Genomic DNA, 20,329 nt, shown 5'->3' with positions numbered 1-20,329 from the left:
CTTTACTTACCGCTATAATGTCAAGAGTGTTATCACATACTTTTCGGATCTCTGCATTTTTATCATGCATTAAATCTATCAAATAAGCAGGAGCCTCTTCGATGGAGACATTAAGGAAAATACATAAAATGCACAGTATTTCAAGATGAAATGATTATTACACTGTCGTCATTGAGATACAAAAAAAAAATGATTTTGAGAATAATATAGAAAAGGAAACTCAATTATAGAAAGTTTTAAGAACCATTAATAATGAATAAAGGAAAAGGGTAAAGACAAGACAAAAGGCTATAAAGGACACAAAAATATGAAAAGACCTCTTCAGAAAAAAATACCTTTTAAACCAAATTTACTAGAAGTAATACAATCAACCAGCAATTCAGGTCTAATCAAATGCCATGTATTTCCTGTGCCACGTTCCCTACTAAAAACATACAAGCATGTCAAAAAGTTCCTGGATAGGAGGGGGCACAAACACAATTTCCACAGCATATATATTGGGGATAAAACAAAGCAATATGTCCTTGAATAAAGCATTCACATAAGTACAGTGAAATGATGATACAATTCGGCATGAGACGCCAGGTGTGGGCAAGCTGCAGGATCCCATGCGACTCGGGATGCACCAAGTGTCATTTTCATTCAAAAATAGCTTCACGCGGCTGCCGTGGTTAATTAGATATGCAACACTTGCATATCTGTGTGCATAGGAGTCTGTATACGAAGCACAACTGAATTTGGCATGAAAAAAGCAGGGGCTGCTGCATTGTAGCACTTCGTATACAGATTCAGACTCAGCCGCACACAGATGTACAAGTGTTGGCATATCAAACTAATCAGAAGCAGTATCCGATTGCGACTAAGACCCATTTCCAGGGCGAAAAAGACACTTGGCGAAAGCCCAAGTTGCACAGGACGCCTAGGAAGACTGTTTGGCATGACTGCAGCAACGGTATGAGTACACATCTGTTACAGCAATACGGACACTAATACGTTTGGGTTCTAATCACCTAACCTGTGTCATTACTTAAACCAACAGGATATTGATATATTGTTATTATTGCTGTGGTTAGAATTAATGTGTAGTAGCAAATTGTATCCGGGTAATAGATTGAAGAGCCATTACCAGGCTTATATAAATGGAGACAACAACAATATATAAAAATATATAGATCGGGCGCATACAAATTGTAAACACTTTTAAGGAGGTTGAGTCAGGTGCTTTATTTGGCATTTGCTTGGAGACGAGGGTTACAGACAATCAGCTGTTGAACTATACTGAATAGCTGCCCTGAATTGGGCACATCTATTATAGGAGCAATAGAAAAGTGGTAACTGTTTGTAGCAGACTGTATGTTTGTGCTAGTTTAGATTGTAAAGTATTTTTCATTGTTGATGTATTAATACACACTTATTAAATTGATGAAAATATTTATGTGCGCTCCTTTTTGTTCTATAAATAAAATTTTTTAATAACTATATATAAATGGAATACATTTTTAGGTGTTTTTACTTTTGTTTTTTTTGTATGCATGATTGAATTAAAATATTTAATATATTGAACATCAAATGCGGTCTAAATACTTTGTTCACCTGCACAATTTCCTTCCTTTTTAGTTTTCTATATACCTGTAAAGTATTTGCAAATTTTCATTTTTACTGAATTGCAGCAGGTGAATGTGTTTTACTGACTAATTGGTTCATGAGCGCTGGGGTAAAGACCCCCATACATCAGCAATCTGAAAACCACAATTGAACAATTGGAAGATTTATTGCAGAATTTCAGGATTTCCCAATCTAGCAATCTGAGCCCATACATTACAGATCTATTTCAGTGATTTGCAGATCATTTTCAGCAAACACAAATCTGCCAATCTTGAAAGGCCCATCATTTCACTAATAACGGTCTGCAAATCTGCTGATCATGTCCATACGCTAGCAATCTACAGCCCCAATCCATCCCTGAAATCCAACATGTTGGACAATCTGATTTACCGATTCCAATCTGCGATCTATGAAGCCCATACACTGCAGATTTTTATACACAATCGATTGCAAATTGCTGAATTGCCACAATCGATTGCTGATGTATGGGGGCCTTTATTCTATGCTATGAGTACACAAATGTGCCTGACCAGACTGTGCTTAGACCTGCTCCCTAAAAATGAGCATTAGAATATCTCTCTTACAACTGCATGGAAAGAGCAGAGAAACATGTAGTTGGTGACTACCTATTTTTTGGCCTAGCTTCCCAACCATGTATACAGTGCATCTGGAAAGAATTCACAGCGCTTCACTTATTCCACATTTTGTTATGTTACAGCCTTATTAAAAAATAGAATAAATAATTTTTTGTCCTCAAAATTCTAAACATGACAACGTGTAAAAGGTTTTTTTGAGATCTTTACAAATTAAAAAAAAACAAAACTAACTATGCACTGTACATACAGGGCCTGATTCAGAGCTGAACGCTCTGACCAGAGCGCTCGCTCTGAATCAGGGCCGTCCTATTTAAATGTGGAGCGGCCTTTTGGACGCTCGCATAGCTGTGGGTTACCACCCACAGCTTATGCGAGCGTCCATGATGATGGTCTTTGACCATCGGGCTTGCGACGAGACCCTGCGGTAGGGTCTCGCTTCCGTAAGCCCAGGAGTGATTTTGGCTCTATCAGAGCCAAAATCACTCCCACTGACATCATTACTGATGTCAGTGGGGCCGGACTCAGACGGTAGGCGTTCCCATGGGAACGCCTCCGTCTGGGCAGCCATGCCCCTGGCACGCCCACCAAAGGGGGCGTGCTGTCACTCACCTTCGACAGCACGCCCCCTTTGGTGCGAGACCCCGAGCAACGTATTTCTCGTCGCTCGCCGGGTCTCGCGCATGCGCACGACGGAGCTCCCTCCGTCGTGCGCATGCGCATTCGCCCAACATCAATATATTGTGAATCAAACATTTAGGTCAACATAACAGAAAACTTCAGCGTGCATAAGTATTCACCCCCCAAAAGTCAGTACTTTGTTGAGCCACCTTTTGCGGCAATTACAGCTGCAAATCACTTTGGATAAGTCTCTATGAGCTTGCCACATCTTGCCCCTGGGATTTTGCCCATTCCTCAAGGCAAAACTGCTCCAGCCCCTTCATGTTGGATGGTTTTGCTTGTGAACAGCAATCTTCAAGTCTGACCACAGATTCTCAATTGGATTGAGAATTGGGCTTTGACTAGGCCATTCCAACACATTTAAATGTTTCCCCTTAAACCACTCGAGTGTTGCTGTAGCAGTATGCTTCGGGTCATTGTCCTGCTGGAAGGTGAACCTCCGTCCCAGTCTCAAATCACAGGCAGACAAACAGATTTTGCTCAAGAATATCCCAGTATTTAGCACCATCCATCTTTCCCTTGAATCGAATCAGTTTCCCAGTCCCTGCTGCTGAAAAACATCACACAGCATGATGTTGCCACCACCATGGTTCACTGTGGGGATGGTGTTCTTGGGGTGATGGGATGTGTTGGGTTTGCGCCAGACATAGCGTTTTCCTTGGTGGCCGAAAAGTTTAATTTTAGTCTCATCTGACCAGAGCACCTTCCTCCATACATTTGGGTAGTCGCCCATATGCCTTTTGGCAAACTCAAATCGTGTCTTATTTTTATCACTAAGTAAGGGCTTTTTTCTGGCCACTCTTCCATAAAGCCCAGCTCTATGGAGTGTATGGCTTATGGTGGTCACATGCACAGATAACACCAGTCTCTGCTGTTGAACTCTGCAGCTCCTTCAGGGTTACCTTTGGACTCTGTGCTGCCTCTCTGATTAATGCCCTCCTTGCCCGGTCTGTGAGTTTTGGTGGGTGGCCCGCTCTTGGCAGGTTTGTTGTGGTACCATGTTCTTTCCATTTGATGATGATGGATTTGATGGTGCTCCGGAGGATCATCAAAGATTTGGATATTGTTTTATAACCCAAACCAGAATTGTACTTCTCAACAACTTTGTCCCTGACTTGTTTGGAGAGCTCCTTGGTCTTCATGGTGTGATGCCTCTTGCTTAGTGGTGTTGCAGCCTCTGGGGCCTTTCAGAAAAGGTGTGTTTATACTGACAGATCATGTGACACTTAGATTTCACACAGGTGGACTTAATTTCACTAAAGATGTGACTTCTGAAGGTAACTGGTTGCACCAGAACTTTTGAGGGGCTTCATAGCAAAGGGGGTGATTACATATGCACATGGCAATTTTCAGAATTTTATTTTTAAAGATTCTTTTTTATATATATATTTTTCTCATTTCACTTCACCAAATTAGACTATTTTGTGCAGATCCTTCACATAAAATTCAGATAAAAATAAATAAATAAATAACAGGTTGTAATGTAACAAAAAAGGTAAAAAGCCAAGGGGTGAATACTTTTGCAAGGCACTGTAGGTGTTTTTAATCAGAGCAACATGGTTTCTACCAATGTAACTTGTATTTTATAGGTACAAACTATGGTAAATCCCACATTAAAGTTCTAAAGTGTTACTGTAGGTTCTCGTCTGAAAGAGGTCACCTTGCCGTGGTAGATGGGTATGGAGAATTTCATTAAAATGTGCACTAGAACCTTATTATTGTAAAAATCAGTTTATAAAATCTATATTTTTGCAGAGTTAAACAGCTATTTTACTACTGTATTAGCGTTAACCATCAGGTTTGTGTACATCTTTGAAATAGGCCCGATCTCCCAAAGGAGATCTGATGCCGTAGCAGTGCAGCAATCAATGTGGGGTAGGGCAGATGAGAGCACCTGAAATATAGAGAGGTACCTTCCATCTATAGCAGTGTTTCTAATCTCTAGCCCTCACACACTCCCAACATCCCATGATTTTAGAATTAGTGTAATCATGCACAGATGACTAACTGTATGGGGCATGGCTGGGAGCCTCCCAAAAATCAGGTGGCACGCCCGCCCCCCTGCAAGAGAAGGCAACTTGCCCCGAGCGTCCGGTTCCCCCCGGCTGCCTAAACTTTTGAGCGCCTGATGGAGCAATTCAATGGTTGCTCCGTTTTGAGCACGCATAGACGCGGGTTTGCTCTCAGCCTCCTGAGGTGCCGAGCAGAAATGTGCGATAAGTCGGCTATTCGGGTGCCCAAAGTAGGACTTTAGACGGGTTAGCTGCTATACGTGGCCAAACCCTGTGCTTCTGGGTGTGCACGGGCGACGAAATGTAGCCACAATTCGTTTGCTCCATTGGGCGCCAAAAAAAAAACGATTGAATTGTCCCTATTTATCTGGGATAGCAATAACCCTACATATATTCACAAAAACAAAATTCTCAGACTATGCTTTGTTGGGGTTGCATGAGAAGTGGCATAAGGAACACTGATCTATACTTCTGTCTGATAAGAGCATAAAGTACTTTTACCTACAGTATGAAAAGTTAGTGTTGCAGAAGTAGGTGAGCACAGGAATTTTTACACAAACAAATGTGGTGATTTAAATAGGATAACAAATGTGGTTGTTTGCAAAGATAACAAATGTGGTGATTTAAATAGGATCTGTCTGCTGTTTGTCATGGTCACAAAATACATCAAGCCTTTGCAAAATTAAAGTTTCTACAAATGTATTTCTTCATATGTCACTAAATAAACTGGGAGTTTTTTCAAAAGTACAGTTAGTGTGGTTTTAACCGGACTACACTACCTTAAGAATGCATACCAAAACCACAAAAAAAAAAAAAGAAAGAAAACAAATCCACATTATGTGAGCTATGATGGCAACCAGATGAGCAGTTTGAAACGTAAACTAGGATAGCGCTTGAGCCACAATTTGCTAAATGTTTGACTTAGTGGAAAATCTGCAACTGACAAAGAGAGGTAGATTTTCTCTGGACAGAAGATAGAAGTACAGAAAATCTTTGTTCCCTTCTGTGTGGAAAGACAAACAATCAACGATACAAAAACATCCTCATGTTAGGAGCTGCGGTGGCCAGCGCTGTGTTTCACTACCTCCTCATGTCCCACTGGTTGCTAGGAGATCTGAATGCCATCATCAGTAGCCACTTTGCATGTTGGTTCCAGTCATTGCTAGGAGACTGGGACTCCACAGTGTATGTCATCAGAGGCTGCACAGGATTGTCTGCAACTGGTGTTTAATTGCTGGGATTCTTACTATTTACTCTCCTATGTATAGCAGCACACCTTTAACTGATTTTTCTTGCAGGGGTTTGGTCTTATGTGAGATTTTGTCTTTGGTCGGTGTGTGTGTTAAAAGGCAGCCAGGCCTTCACCTCTGTCAGTTATAGCTTCATGCCTTCGTAAAAGCATGGTGATCTGAGTGCCTGGTGAATACTCTGTACTGCTGGTATCCTGAATCTCTGTGTGCTATCCAGTTTGATCCATTGTCTCCTGCTCCCTGCATTACCTATTGTTAAATATCACTTTACTTAATATTAGAAAAGTATCATTTGTTTGCAGTTACCATTACCAAGTTATTTGTTGTTACAGCTCCTATGGTTATTGTCAAAAACCACAAGTTTAAATTATGCAGTCTCATTGTACTCACATTTGTTATTCTACTGACCCTGTAATCACCTGATAACTGTATAAACCTCTACTATCCTAAATTTAAGACCTGGCTGCAGCTCAGTACCGGTGAATCACTCTCTATGGGAAAAGGGCAGACCTCTGTAGTGTGGTTCTAGAGGTTTTATGCAATTGTTCCGGTATATCATAACACTTTAAAGCAGACATGACTTTCTCAAAATGTAAGCCTTGATGTAGGGAGCTTTGGTGCACATTCATAAATTTATTTTATTGCCCAGCTTAAATTTCTTTGCTGAATGGTGACAAATAAATAAATATCTAGATACAACGTAATACTTAATGAGGCTAGTCCAAGTTATTTTCTTTTGGTGCTGCTTACCAGATCATACAACGATGATGTGTGACATCATCAATACATCAAGTCATGTTATTATACATTGGAGAATAGGGAGATAAACAGAGATAGTGCCCTGGTTTTGATTGAACGCAGGGAACCAGCACAATTGATGCAGCTATACTAACCACTGTGCATTAATTTCACATCTCCTTCATTAAATAGAAAACAAACAAATTCAACAGGGTGTCAACAGCTGTGAAGTTATCATTGTTGATTACAACAAACCGAGCATTGATGAAAACCATGCAGAAAAACTGTAATTTGATCCTGTTTGCATGCAAAATATTAAAATTACAGCTTAATGTAAATTAATAAAATATAGTTTCCCAAAACGATATAATATATAACTTCTTTAATAACTATCAGTAATTATTAAGTCCAACTTAGCTATTTCATTTCTAAAAGCTGTAATAGACTACACTTTACACCTTTTTGACAGGCCGAATAGGAATGCTGTTCCGATCAACATCCTACAGGGTAGTGATGGCCTTTTGTAGGTTAAGTATCGATGGTCGCCATCGGTGGTTGACATCGAGTGTACGAAACCATCAGCTGTGAATCATCTTTTAGTTGCTGACTAGGTGTCATGCCTGTGGTTTGGATTTGGTCAAAACAGGCGTGGGAGGCTGAAGAGGAGATTTGGAAGGCGTGGTGGAAACTGGGTGGCTGGAGCCAGGACTTCTGGACCGTAGCTGAGTATTAGAGATGTCCATAACAGATTCTAGAGTCCAGAATCTTTGCCACCTTATATTCGACTTCATGATACGTCTGAAATTTGTGTGCCTTTGGAAGTGCTGAATGAAACCGGTTGAGTATGAGTGATTTCAATAAAGAAATATGGAAGGAATTTGGTATCCTCAGGAAGGGATGTAGCTTGAGTTTGAATGAAACTGGGTTGATAACATGCACAATGGCAAATGGCCAATGTAGAGAGGCGCAAATTTCATGGATGGAACTCTTAACCACAGGTTTCGTGTAGAGAGCCAAACTTGATCTCCTTGCTCGAGACTGGGGACTGCTCTTCTCTTCCTGTCAGCTAACTTCTTGTACCTCTCAGAAGCCTTCACCAGGGAGGAGCAGATCTCTTTCCAAATCATGGAGAAGTGCTGCAAGGTGCGGTCAGCAGCTGGAACCTGTACGGCAGGAAGAGGCTGAAACTCAGGAACTCAAGGGTGAAGGCTATAAGTGGCATAAAAGTGTGTGGATCCAGATGAAGAATGGTGCCAATTGTTGTGACAAAATTCCACCCAAAGAAGCAGTTTAACCCAGTTGTCCTGGGAGGATACGTATAAACGAATGAAATGACTCCAGATCTTGACTCCCTCTGTCTGACCATTAGACTGGGGGTGGTAGGCAGCGGAGAAATTAAGCTGGACTTGAAATGAAGAACACAAGGTACGCCAAAACTTGGCGACAAACTGCACTCCCCGATCAGAGGCGATTTCCAGAGGTTTTCCATGGAGTTTGAATATTTCTTCTATGAATAATTGAGTCAACCTGCGAGCTGACTGAAGACCGGTGAGGGATATGAAGTGAGCCATCTTAGTGAGCTGGTCAACTACCACCCAGACGGTGTTGAATTTGTTAGAAAAAAAAAAAGTCTTGCAAAAGGGTGACAACCACCAAAAAACAAAGAAAGCAAGTGTCAATGCGTCAGGGAAGATTAAGCCGCCTTCGATGCGGCTCCAGGTCTGTGTACTAGTTCCTTGCCGGTCATCAAAGTATGTAGTTTTAAATATACAGGTTGAGTCTCCCATATAAAATTTTCCGAAATACAGATTTTTTTTTTTGGCATGACTGAGATAATGGTTCAATGTACATAAAAACTTTGTTTAAGGCACAAATTATTAAAAATATTGTATAAAATGACCTTCAGGCTTTGTGTATAAAGTGTATATGAAACATAAATGAATTTCATTTCTGTACACAAACTTTGAGCCACAAAATTATTGAAAATATTGTATAAAATTACCTGCAGGCTGTGTGTATAAGGTGTATATAATACATAAATGCATTTTGTGTGCATATTTGGGTCCTATTCCCAAGATATCTCATTATGGTATGCAATTATTCCAAATACAGAATATTCCGTTATCCAAAATACCCCTGGTCCCAAGCATTTTGGATATGGGAGACTCAACATGTAATATAAGAGTTAAATTAAAGAATAAAAAAAAGAGAGAAAAAGTAGAAGGAAAAAAGCAAAGAGGAAATGCAGAGGGAAAGAGGGGAGTGGGAATGAGGAGTTATCGGATGGAGAACAGTTATCCACATTAGATATGGTATACTGATATAACATGTAATAAACAATCTATATTACTAATAGAGATTTCGTAAGAGACCAAGAGGTATATTCAAATACCTTCATCATTTGTAGGAGGTAGACGTCGGTAAGTAATCAGAGAGAGGGAGATTTGGAGGAGATAGGCCAACTTTGGAAATAGAACACTTTTAACGACCGCTATTCTGCCTAACAATGACAAAGGTAGAGACATCCAGTGTTCAGTAGATTAAAGTAATTTATCCAGTATCTGAGGGAAATTAGCTGTCTAAATATGTTTTATAGAGGAAGTGATGTAGATGCTTAAATATTTAAGTTTAGTAGTGGCAAAGTGAAATTGTGAAGAAAGTCAGAACGCATTAAAGGCAGAATTTCTTATTTGGAAAGGTTAATCTTATAGTCAGTACTTAAAGGACCTTTTGTAAACAAGTAACTGATAAGCATTGTTCTTAAGTATACTCCTATAGATCATAATGTCCTTTTCATTACCTCGGATCTCAGTAAGTTATGTGATGGAAGAGAGGGGTAGGGGAGTGCACAGAATCTGACTGCCAGACATGGTTGTTCTATCATACAGATACTGGCTCTCAGACTGTCAGGATATAATGTAAAGGCAGAGGTGGGAGAGGCTCACAGTTAAAAAGAAGCTGAAAGGGGCGATTCAAAACTGCCAGGTGACTAGTTGCCATTTAGTCAATCACATAACACAGTGGAATAATCCACAGAATTATCATTCAGTTAAAGCAGTCTGAAAAAACAAACCAAGATGGAAAGGTAATGACCAAGCTGCATCTTATAGTTTGCCAAAATGATTTATATTATAGCAACAATTAAAAAAAATAAAAAAAAATCTAATTTTGTAAGTACCACAAATTTAAATAGAACACTTAATAATTTAACAAACATTAGGTGTGTATTGCTAGATGAATAAAAAGAGCATTGGTTTATTGAGTTATTGAGTTTAAATGGCATTATGATCAAAAGGATACGTGTGTCTTTTATGATGACATCCCTCGTTGCTTGGTGGAAGACCATTTGGTAAAAAACATACACAATTTGACATACAAACTCATCATCTTCTTGCTGGGCTGAAAGGAAGAAGAGTTGTTTTAATTATATTTGCAACCCATTTCTGGCATACTAGATAGAACAGCATTCTTTATCATTCATTCTTTATATTTTTATTTTACATTTTCCCTTTTTTTTTTCCTGCTTAATTTTAATTTGCACTGATTTTTCTGCTCCTTTTCTGCAGGCGGCTACCAAATGGAAAAAAGAAGCAAACTTGAACTGATGCTGTTTAAGTAAATGACAATTATTCTACACCAGAGGTTCCCAAACACGGTCCTCAAGGCATCACAACAGTTCAGGCTTTAGAGATATCCATGGTTGAGCACAGGTGGTTAAATCAAATTGACTAAGGTACTAATTAAGTCACCTGTGATTAAGCATGGATAGCCTTAAAACCTGTACTTTTAGGGTGCCTTGAGGATCGAGTTTGGGAACCTCTGTTCTACACAAAGGGTGTTATTCAATTACTGTAGAATTACATTTTGCAATGTTCCACAGACTTTACAATATTTTTACTTCACACTATAAAGTTCACGTTCCATTCAATTATAAAGAACATTGATGCATTAAACTGTCCTGTGCTTAATAAATGGGTGGGAATAATTTAAGACCTGAAAAGATCCCGCCCATATACCTTTAATCATGTCTATTAGAAATTGCAATAATAAACCTTGTATAATCTGTGGATTATCTTGACACCTGTTGCAAATTAATTTGTACTGCAGTGAACACCAATCACATAGGGTTGTTTCCAGTTGATATTGTAAATTTTTTATAAATAAAAATTATTATTGTATATTTTAGAGGCATCACAAAAAATCTGTAGTGCAGTGTAGAAGTTCAGCATATCATAAAAACAAAAAGGGCTGTAGTCAAAAGAATAGTGTGGAATACTAAAAGGTACACAGCTGTTTCCAGGGCGGATTGGGCCACTGGGAAACCGGTATACTTCCCGCAGGACCAGAATCCTCTCTCATTAGCAGTCACAGCCACTGCTGCGGCTGCACTAAGGGAGCTGCTCTCTGAGCTGTGCCCATGCGGCCATGTGTGTGAGCGGCCGGAGGAGAGGGCCAGCGATGTCAGGTGACTGGGGCCAACTGAGCCGTGCAGCGGCAGCACATCCACACTGCCTTGCAGTTACCTCTCCCCACTACCAGGTGTTGCCTGGCTTCACCACTCACCAGGTGTTGGTAGGCTTCACCACTCACCCCAGTGCGGGCTCCTTATTACACAGCAACATCACCGGTCTATCCCAATCTGGCTCTGTGATCACTTTCTGGCTGGGGCCCTCCCATCACTTCTGGCTCCTTTTTCTCCTTCAGCTACGCACGCTGCTTAGGTTCTGTTTCCAGAACTTCCTTCCTGGCTCAGAGTGTGGCAGCGGAGACCCGGAGGAGTGTCTCACTGGTGGCTCCTTCTCCTCCCCCATGGCCACCCTGTGACTGGGGGAGCAGTGAGCGCCAGAATGAGAAAGCAGCATGGGACCGTAGCAGCAGGGCGATTGGGGGAGAACATAGGACCGTAGCAGCAGGGTGATGGAGGAGAGGATGGGACCGGAGGAGCAGGGTGATGGAGGAGTGGATGGGACCGGAGGAGCAGGGCGATATAGAAAAGGATGGGACCAGAGTGTGAGGGACGGACTTAAGTGAAGTAATTAATACTACTAAAAATAAGTATGATATTGTATTGGTATTGAGAGTTGTTGTTTTGGGGTATATGAGAGTGGAAGGGGATGTTGGTAGTGGGGCTATTGTGTTCATTGTATTTTTAGAAGGGATATTTATTCTCTTAGCCTCTCACATCAGTATTATGCTAGCTATTTATAGCAGAAGGCGATATAACAGTAAAGTGAAGTTATCTTTGTCAGCAATGAAAATCATATGGTGGGCGAGGGGGAACAGAGTAACCTTTATGACATGTTCTTCGTGCCACAGCTCATCCAGATGCCCCTTATAAGCCATCAGATTCTTCCACATGCCGCTTATACACCATCAGACCCATCTAGATATGCCAACAGATCTCGCCCCCTTCACAGACTCCACCTCCTTCCATTTAGGGCTGCCTCACAAATTTCCCGGACTGGTTTTCCATTCCAATCCGCCCTGGCTGTTTCCCTAATCTCTTTGAAACTACCTAGATTAGGCTAACATGGAAAAAGAAGGAAAGAAAACTCCTATTTTTGGTGCACTCTTACAGTAAAAATACAGTATAAAATCGAACTTTTAATTTTCTATCATTAAAAGATATTTGCATAAACCTTGCATAAAAGTGAAAATGTATAAAAGTACCGGGGACTAAATCACCAGAGTCCTAAAAAGGGCATCACTAGGTGCTTGTTGCTGCTATAAAGAATATTACGGCAATGTAGACCAAAAATGAGTAGTAGTGTAAGTAAAATATCCAAACTTACTCCCTTTATAAATTGGGACAAATATTATAAACAAAATAGCAGCTATTTTGTCCCAGAATGGGAAGTGCTGAAAATATTGCAAAAGTATACTATCAGATATCCCTATAATAGGGTGATAATTAGGGAGTTTTATTTCCTTCTCTTTTAATGTTTGCACATTGAACATTGCTGACTCCCTGGTGCACAGCCAGTACCCTAAAGACACCTATTAATTTCATAGAAGTGTAACATTTGCTGGTCCTTTGGATATCTAACATATAACTATATCTTTGCAGCTGCAGAATCTAACCCCCTTGTAAGTTTCAACTACCGAGATTACTTCAGTCACGTAAGCCCTTAGACACTTTGCATTTGACTCCCAATGATAAGGGACATCAGAGGAGCAGCAAAACATTTTCAATAGCCTCAAACAAAACAGGGAGAAAGGCCCTCATGGATTGGAGCATTTTGCTGGCCCATGAATGAACAGGGCGCCCACACTGCAGCAAGATTGGTCAAAGGTGAGACAGGATGGCCTAGGTCTGATTCACACTACTGTAATTTTTTTTTGCTGCAGGCCCAAAGACCCTTGACTAGATGTGACTCTCTTTGTGGACCTCTTATTGTAAGAATATAAGGCATTAATGTAGCGGTTCAGAATATTTGAAGCAAAACTATTTACTCCTACTTTAATATTCACAGATTTTCTTTTCAGGGTAAAATAAACACACTAGTGTACATGGTAGCATGTTCTCTTTCCCTCTGAAAAATCACCTCATATTTCTGTTGTGACAAACTGAAATGTTTTTCCAGTTTGTCTCCCCTACCCCTTTTCTTGGTATTCCCACATGTTCACTAGGACCTCCATAGCTTTGTTATCTCTGTGGTGGTCAAGGCTGACAGACGATACATGGTCCAAGAAGATACTTTTCTATCTCCATTCTTGTGCATCTTTATCACATCAGATTATAGCACTTTAATTGCGAAATATCAATGCAAAGGGCTTTAACTACTCTAACAAACATCATATTCCTCTCAGAGGGGGCGATTCAATTGTTGTGTGGGCGGCAATAATTAATGGGTGCCCAGTTTTGCAATTCAATTGTTCTGGGCACCCATTAGTTATTGCGGCCTTCACAACCTATTAGACTGGGTTTAGCCATGTAAAAAATGGCTAAATCTATCTAAAGTTCTGGTCCAGAGGGTGCGAGCAGAAATGCTGGCAAATATCATACCCAAACGGAGCAACGATTGAATTGCCCCGTCAGGCGACCTAAAAAAATAGCCACCATGTAAACAACTGAATTGCCCCCAGTTACTTTTTCAGAAAGGACTGATATAGAGAATATCTAATACTTATTTCCATCTTAAAAATAGCCATTTCCCTGAAGGACTCTTGGTGAATGCCGCTAGGAAAACATAACAGAGGCGAAAATTTGCAATGTTGAGTTACCATCATTATTGGGGATATGTGCATTCAAACATCGCTGAGCATTGAATTCCCATTTTATTTACCTGACAAATGAAAATATAAAAATGCCTTAATACATGTTGTCTTACAAAATACCGATGCATAAAGTATACATAAAAGAGACATGGTAACACTTACCATTCAGTAGCTCAATAAGTGCTGGGATAATCCCAGATTTAGCCAGTAGAGCAGCACAGGAGTCATCCATGGACACGGTTCCTATCATTATAACCACTTCCAGCACAAGATCATCTTCTGCAGATCCTGAGTCAAACAAGTAAAAACAATTGAAAAATAAATACTGGCATCACAAAATAACTACAAAGATGTTATGAAGAGAAAACCAGTACTGAGTGAGTGGAGACCTGTGCTTCACATAACTACAACAATTACAGCAGTGACTTTTACGCAATACACTTACAGATCTGTCCAGCTACTGTACTGCTTTGTCCGTAGCGCAGCATCTCGCGCCAAGCATGGCACGAGAGGGACTCCCGCGATCGGAGACGTGAATGCGTGTCTGTGATTGCGGGAGTGCGTCTCCATTATGTCCTATGGAGACGCACTCCCATAATCACGGACACGCATTCACGCCTCCATCCATAGGACTTAATGGATACGCACTCCCGCGATCGGGGAAGCGCCATAGCGTACCGTGGCGTGACTCGCGGGCACATTTGTGCCGTGATCGGCCACAATGAACTTGGGCACACATTAGAAATAAAGCCAGAGGTACACTATGAAGACACAGGTTTCATAATAAACTCACCAAAGAGACACTACGGAGCTGTTACTCTGTATGGTCCTCTCAGGAAGCACTGGGAAGGTACGTGTATTTTTAATAAAAGCACCCTCATTATATGGCAAGTGAATGGAGTGGTATAAATGCTAACTATAGGTAGAGACCTGTTTTCATTGTTAGATTGAAAAAAAAAATTCTGAAACAACCCACAGACAATGAAATGTCAAGTGATCAAATATATGACCAACCAATTTCTGTAGATCATTACATTCTAAAGAGTGGAGAAGAGGACAAGTGGAAAATGTCCATAGCAACCAGTTTCCTACCTCTCATTTTATAGAATGTACTTGAAAAATGCTAGCTAGAAGCAGATTGGTTGCTATGGGCAACTGCTCCACTTGTCCTCTTCTCCACTATTTGAAACGCAGATATAAATGAGAAAGCTACAACTGCTGGCACCCACTTCCTAATGGTATCAGGAAAAGTGGCGTTAAGAGGAAGGAGAAGGAAAGAAAAATTTAAATAGAATACGAGTAATGGAGCGTACACACGGTCAGACTTGTCAGATTTGTCAGGTGAACGACTGAACGATTAAACGATTTGAACGATTTGGACGATTTGACCAAAGTTTTGAACGATTTGAACGATTTTTGACTGCATTAAAATGAATGGAATCGTCCAAGTCTGACTGCAAACCCATCAGATGTCAGAAATCGTTATCTGACCATCGGGAACTCGCATCGTTGATCGTCCAGGCATGTCAGATATGAACGATTTTCCTTCAGATATGAACGACTGAACGATTTTTAAATCGTTATCGTTCATATCTGAAGGAAAAATCTGATCGTGTGTATGCACCATAAGACTCATTTGATGACCTCATTCTGCTTGATGGAACTGCACCCTCCAAATACTAAATCCCTTTGTGCCCCAGTACTTATTTCCATTCTTCACTTTTAAATACTTAATTTATCTCTGCCCCTAAATCCTTATAGTTTGTTGGCTAAACAGGCTGACAATATAACCCGCTGTGCATATACAGTACAGCAGTTGTCCAGAATTCAACACTGACAGTGAGAGGGATCAAGCCGCTGCAAGTAGCCCTATAGTTCTGTGAACAGCCACTTTAATGGACAAGTAACTTGTTACTGGGTTTTAGATTGTGATCTTCTGTTCCAGCATTTTGACAATAAAAGTCTCAGACTGGATAGAGACTGATAAACTTTGGATATATTAATACAATAGACACTTCAGTCTTTTCCACGGAAAGTTCTTATTAAAAAAGTATCTAAATGACTAATACATGAATTAGGGGCATATGTATCAAGCTGTTTTTCTACATAAATTCTGTAGAAACTGCAGTTTTTGCATACTTTTATGTATTATAGCTATGTACGAATCGCACAATGCAGGAGATTTCACAGAATCTCCGGCAAAGTGCTAGATAGCACTGCAGATCGCAGTCCCCATTATTATAAATGGGGACTATGATCTGACCTCGGAGATTGGCCCTGGTAGTTTACACCATCTACCACAAACATGAAAGACTTCTACAATTTACCGGGGATATAATTTGCGGGGATAGTGGTTACTGCAATGACTGCGAGTTCCCCTTTTTACATAACGGGGGTATTTTCGGTAAATATGAAAATATCCCTTGCTATATGGATATATAATAATTGCGATTATTAGTACACAGCCCCTTAAAATGGATGCATTGTTTGAAAGGGATACAGTCAGCATTCCGGCGGTATGCTAGCCCTGTTGGGATGCCGGTGTCGAGCTTCAGAAAGCCGGGATCCCATACCCAACCCAGTAGTCCTGTAAAAGAGAGGTGCGATACTTTTGTTGCATTATTCACCATACCCATCACTTGTTTGCTTGGCTAGTTTGGATATTAACTATGTAATAAGGTTTTAAATGTAAGGTAAAATATCTGTGGCCACAGTGTGTTTCATAAGTTTTATGTCAAGCTAAGCTGAGTGAACACTCATATAATGATTGAAAATTTCAATGTGTATGTTATGGAAATTGTGATATATGGATATAAATAAATGAGTACACATTATTAATAGCAGTTGCAGACCAGCACTTATTTTAGTACTCATTTGGCATATATTAACAAGTAATCAGCTTGTTTTTTAAAAGCTGCACTTAGGAATTATGCAGACACACAAGTTTAATTAGTAATATATTGCGCCCTTTTTATATACTTTTTTGCTTGCAGTTTATGAGGCAGATGATCAAAAGCTGCCTCATAAAAGGTTCCCTATTTGGCAAAAATTTGAGGTTTCCTTAATATACTGTATATCGCTCTGGTTTCTTGTAAAACACAGTTCTTTCCTAGGGTTTTGATTCAAGCATTAATGCAATGTATTACAGATTATTAAGTGTGTAATGGCATTACTATGGCCAGTGTTCTCCCTAGGAACTTTTTTCATAGGCTCACTGCCCGCCATTTTTCCCACACCACCCAGCTGACAGCCGGGGGGCCGTGGCATCAGCCACCCAGGACCGACTGGACTTATACAACAGTACACTGGAGCATCAAGCGCCAGCCAGCCAGCAGAGGGAGCTGTGACCAATCATGAGTAACAGAAATGCTGTTGGGGCCTATTCAGAGTGCACTGCTGATTGCAGATTCTCATTGTTCGGGAATCTATGCATGCCCAGGACTCCATCTGTGCGTGTGCAGAATGAGTCTGCGATCGGCACACAGTCCGGTAGCAGAATATCAATGATTGACAGTCTGCTCCTGTTTTTTGGGCGGGGAGAGGGCGGTGGCGACGGCCTCCGTTTCTCAAAATGGAGACGGTCGCTGCCATTGCAGGGGAGTGGATAGGATCTCTGTTGGCTGGCGGAGATTTCCTGGCCTCTTTTGAGAGACTGTGATGGCTGGCTTGCATGCCATCATCCATGGGTCACTTAGCCGGCCAATAGACACGCAGATGATCCGATACTGCGTCCTTGGACGCAGCTTGGATCAGTAATGCATGCAGGAGACATGACGCCTCCAGCTGCATTACCATATTACAGCTATCACAGCTGCTAACAAGTAAGCAGCTGCGAGAGCAACTCCTTCGGCAGCTAAATCACCCCCTCTGTACGGAGCTACTGATGCCGGAAGAATCTCGTGGGGCTCCCCCTCCATAAGTCCCAGCCCATGTCGCACTGGAGGCAAGCATTACAGAAACACAGCCTTCCACTCTCCTCCTTGGAGGCGCACAATGTGCTGGAGTTTACCTTCCGTGATAGGGTCGGTCCACCCCTGAGTTCTCAATCCCTCCCACCACCACCTTATAATGCTGCCCGGCTGTAAGACATTTCTGGGCACAACACTGACTATGGCTATGACAGTCACATGACATTATGTAGCGTGCTGCTTTGGAGCAATCATATCATAATCCCATCACAATACACACTAACATTGAGATATGCCCTCCTGGGAGCAACACAAACCTTTTTTATTTTTTTGCAATAGCAGCTACAGATGTGTCCTCATACACCTATCCCTTTTGCGCAATATGGCACGAGATGCATGGTGTTATTCCCATGCTGTGTACTTTTTCCTCAATCTTGCATTTTAGTTCGCAAATAGGGCACAATTTGAATTTAGTTCACAAATAGTGCACTAGGTGAACTGGTATAAAACATAATTATTTATGTCGAAAATCATTCGTATCGGACCTTCCTTGTGTACTTTTCGCTACACTGCATTTTCAGATAAATAATGTGCATTTACGGAATTCTGGATTTTTTTTAGTATGTACTTTATTATAAATACCTGGCTTAAGTTTATCCTTGAGGTAAGGGACAAGCTTGTATTCTTTAAGCACCAGTTCCCAGTCCAAATCACTAATAGTGAGGTTTGCGAGTGTTCCAAGGCATTCTATCACAAATTCCTCCTCTTCATCATTTGATACCTGAGCCGCTAAATCTCCAACATAGTCCTGTGGAAAACATGAAAAATAGCATCATTTATTCAAATTTGGAGACAGACTGCTACTCCCAACATACCTCCTGTAGGGAAGCAAATTAAGATACCTGTTTGTCATACATTAGTCACTTAATTTGAATTCTGAAGTCAGAATTCTAGAGCTAGCGGAGCTGATGCAGAGTTGAATGCAAATCACTTGTAGGCCGTGCCTTATGTATTGCTGCTTTGTGCATGTGCTGGAACCAAGACTACGTAAGTGTTGCAGAGGTGATCGCAAAACGAATAGAACCTGCGAGAAAAGGGGGGTAACTGGCATGTAACTGGGGATTTTAACATAACAAAATTCGATAAGGGTGTGTCAACAGGTCTTTTGCACCAGGGATAGGGTGGCGCAAGTGTGCACTGATGATGATGATGATGATGATGATAGCTATGAAACCAAGAGCACGGATAGCGGCCGGCAGGCACACAACTCTGTATACGGGGAATATACATGCATTTTTTTTGCTGTTCACGCAATTCAGGAGAAAATACTGCCAACTTGCATTTAACGCAGTATCAGACCCAATGTGCATAGTATCTGCTGGAAGGACGACATATACACATTCCGGACACATACAAGTGTTGCTATGATCTGTAAATGTAGCATACATATCTTTAGTAACAGAGAAGATTTGTGAGATTGTCTAAAGATCACAATAGGCCCCTCATCATTTCAGCTCCACTTAACTGGCGTTGTCGTATGGGATGCAACCGCAGCCAACTGCGCTTCATTTGACAAGATCTCCTAGTTTTTGAAGAGAAGATCCGTTCAGAACAGATGTCGTCTGACACCCGGAACCCCCTACAGTGATGCACCGACACCACTGTTGGAATCACGCCCCAAAAAGCATTGCTAACATTTTGGAGCGCATGCGCCGGGAACAAAAGTGCAAAGAGGGGAACTTAGTTCCCCCTGAGCACTATTTGGCTAATCTCTGCAGTGACACACTCTCCACTCTGCATGTCGGGGAGGGATAAGTGCTCCAGGAAGCCGAGCGTGCGAGGGTATTCCAACGGGGATTGGGTCTCTATTTACACTGGGTGTGGAGGGAAGGGGGTGTAATGCCCCAATTAAAAAAATATTGGTGATGGAGCGATTTTGAATTAGTTAAATTACACCAGTCACTGGGGGATGAGGGAGGGCATGTGCAAAAATGGTGACCTATTACCCTGGGGTGGGGGGTAATGCTAATGGAGAGCAAACTGGGGGGGGTCTATTGACAATGGGGGTGGGAACTCATTTTACAGTGGGGATCTATTGGCACAGGGTGGTGCGATACACCCCCTAGGCATATATATATATTTTTTCCCATAAAATATTTTAATATATTTTTAAAAATAGTTTCTATACTTTATTAAATAAAAAATAAAAAAAATCCAGTTAAGTGGTTATTAAAACACTCACTATGGGTACATGTTTCCAGTTCGGAAATGTGTTTGTAAAGAACTAGCTTATATAGCACTGGCTATTGCCCGCGACTTCACCA

At 41.0% G+C, this 20,329-nt stretch overlaps 1 protein-coding gene across 2 annotated transcripts in view; it reads right to left on the bottom strand.

Annotated features, from left to right (window-relative positions):
- Positions 1-20,329, bottom strand: part of KIFAP3 (kinesin associated protein 3) — a 244,430-nt gene that overhangs the window by 41,549 nt on the left and 182,552 nt on the right. For both annotated transcript variants that reach the window (XM_088460529.1, XM_088460530.1), the window contains exons 14-17: positions 18,648-18,813; positions 14,260-14,385; positions 10,180-10,278; positions 11-96 (exon numbers count right to left, since the gene is read on the bottom strand). In XM_088460529.1, the coding sequence (XP_088316655.1) occupies positions 11-96; positions 10,180-10,278; positions 14,260-14,385; positions 18,648-18,813 (477 nt within the window). The remainder of the gene's footprint in view (positions 1-10; positions 97-10,179; positions 10,279-14,259; positions 14,386-18,647; positions 18,814-20,329) is intronic.

The sequence above is a fragment of the Taudactylus pleione genome, unplaced genomic scaffold (assembly GCF_031769625.1).
Source record: "Taudactylus pleione unplaced genomic scaffold, aTauple2 ptg000048l, whole genome shotgun sequence".
In the NCBI taxonomy this organism is placed as follows: domain Eukaryota; kingdom Metazoa; phylum Chordata; class Amphibia; order Anura; family Myobatrachidae; genus Taudactylus; species Taudactylus pleione.
This window is presented reverse-complemented; position numbering and strand designations above follow the sequence as displayed.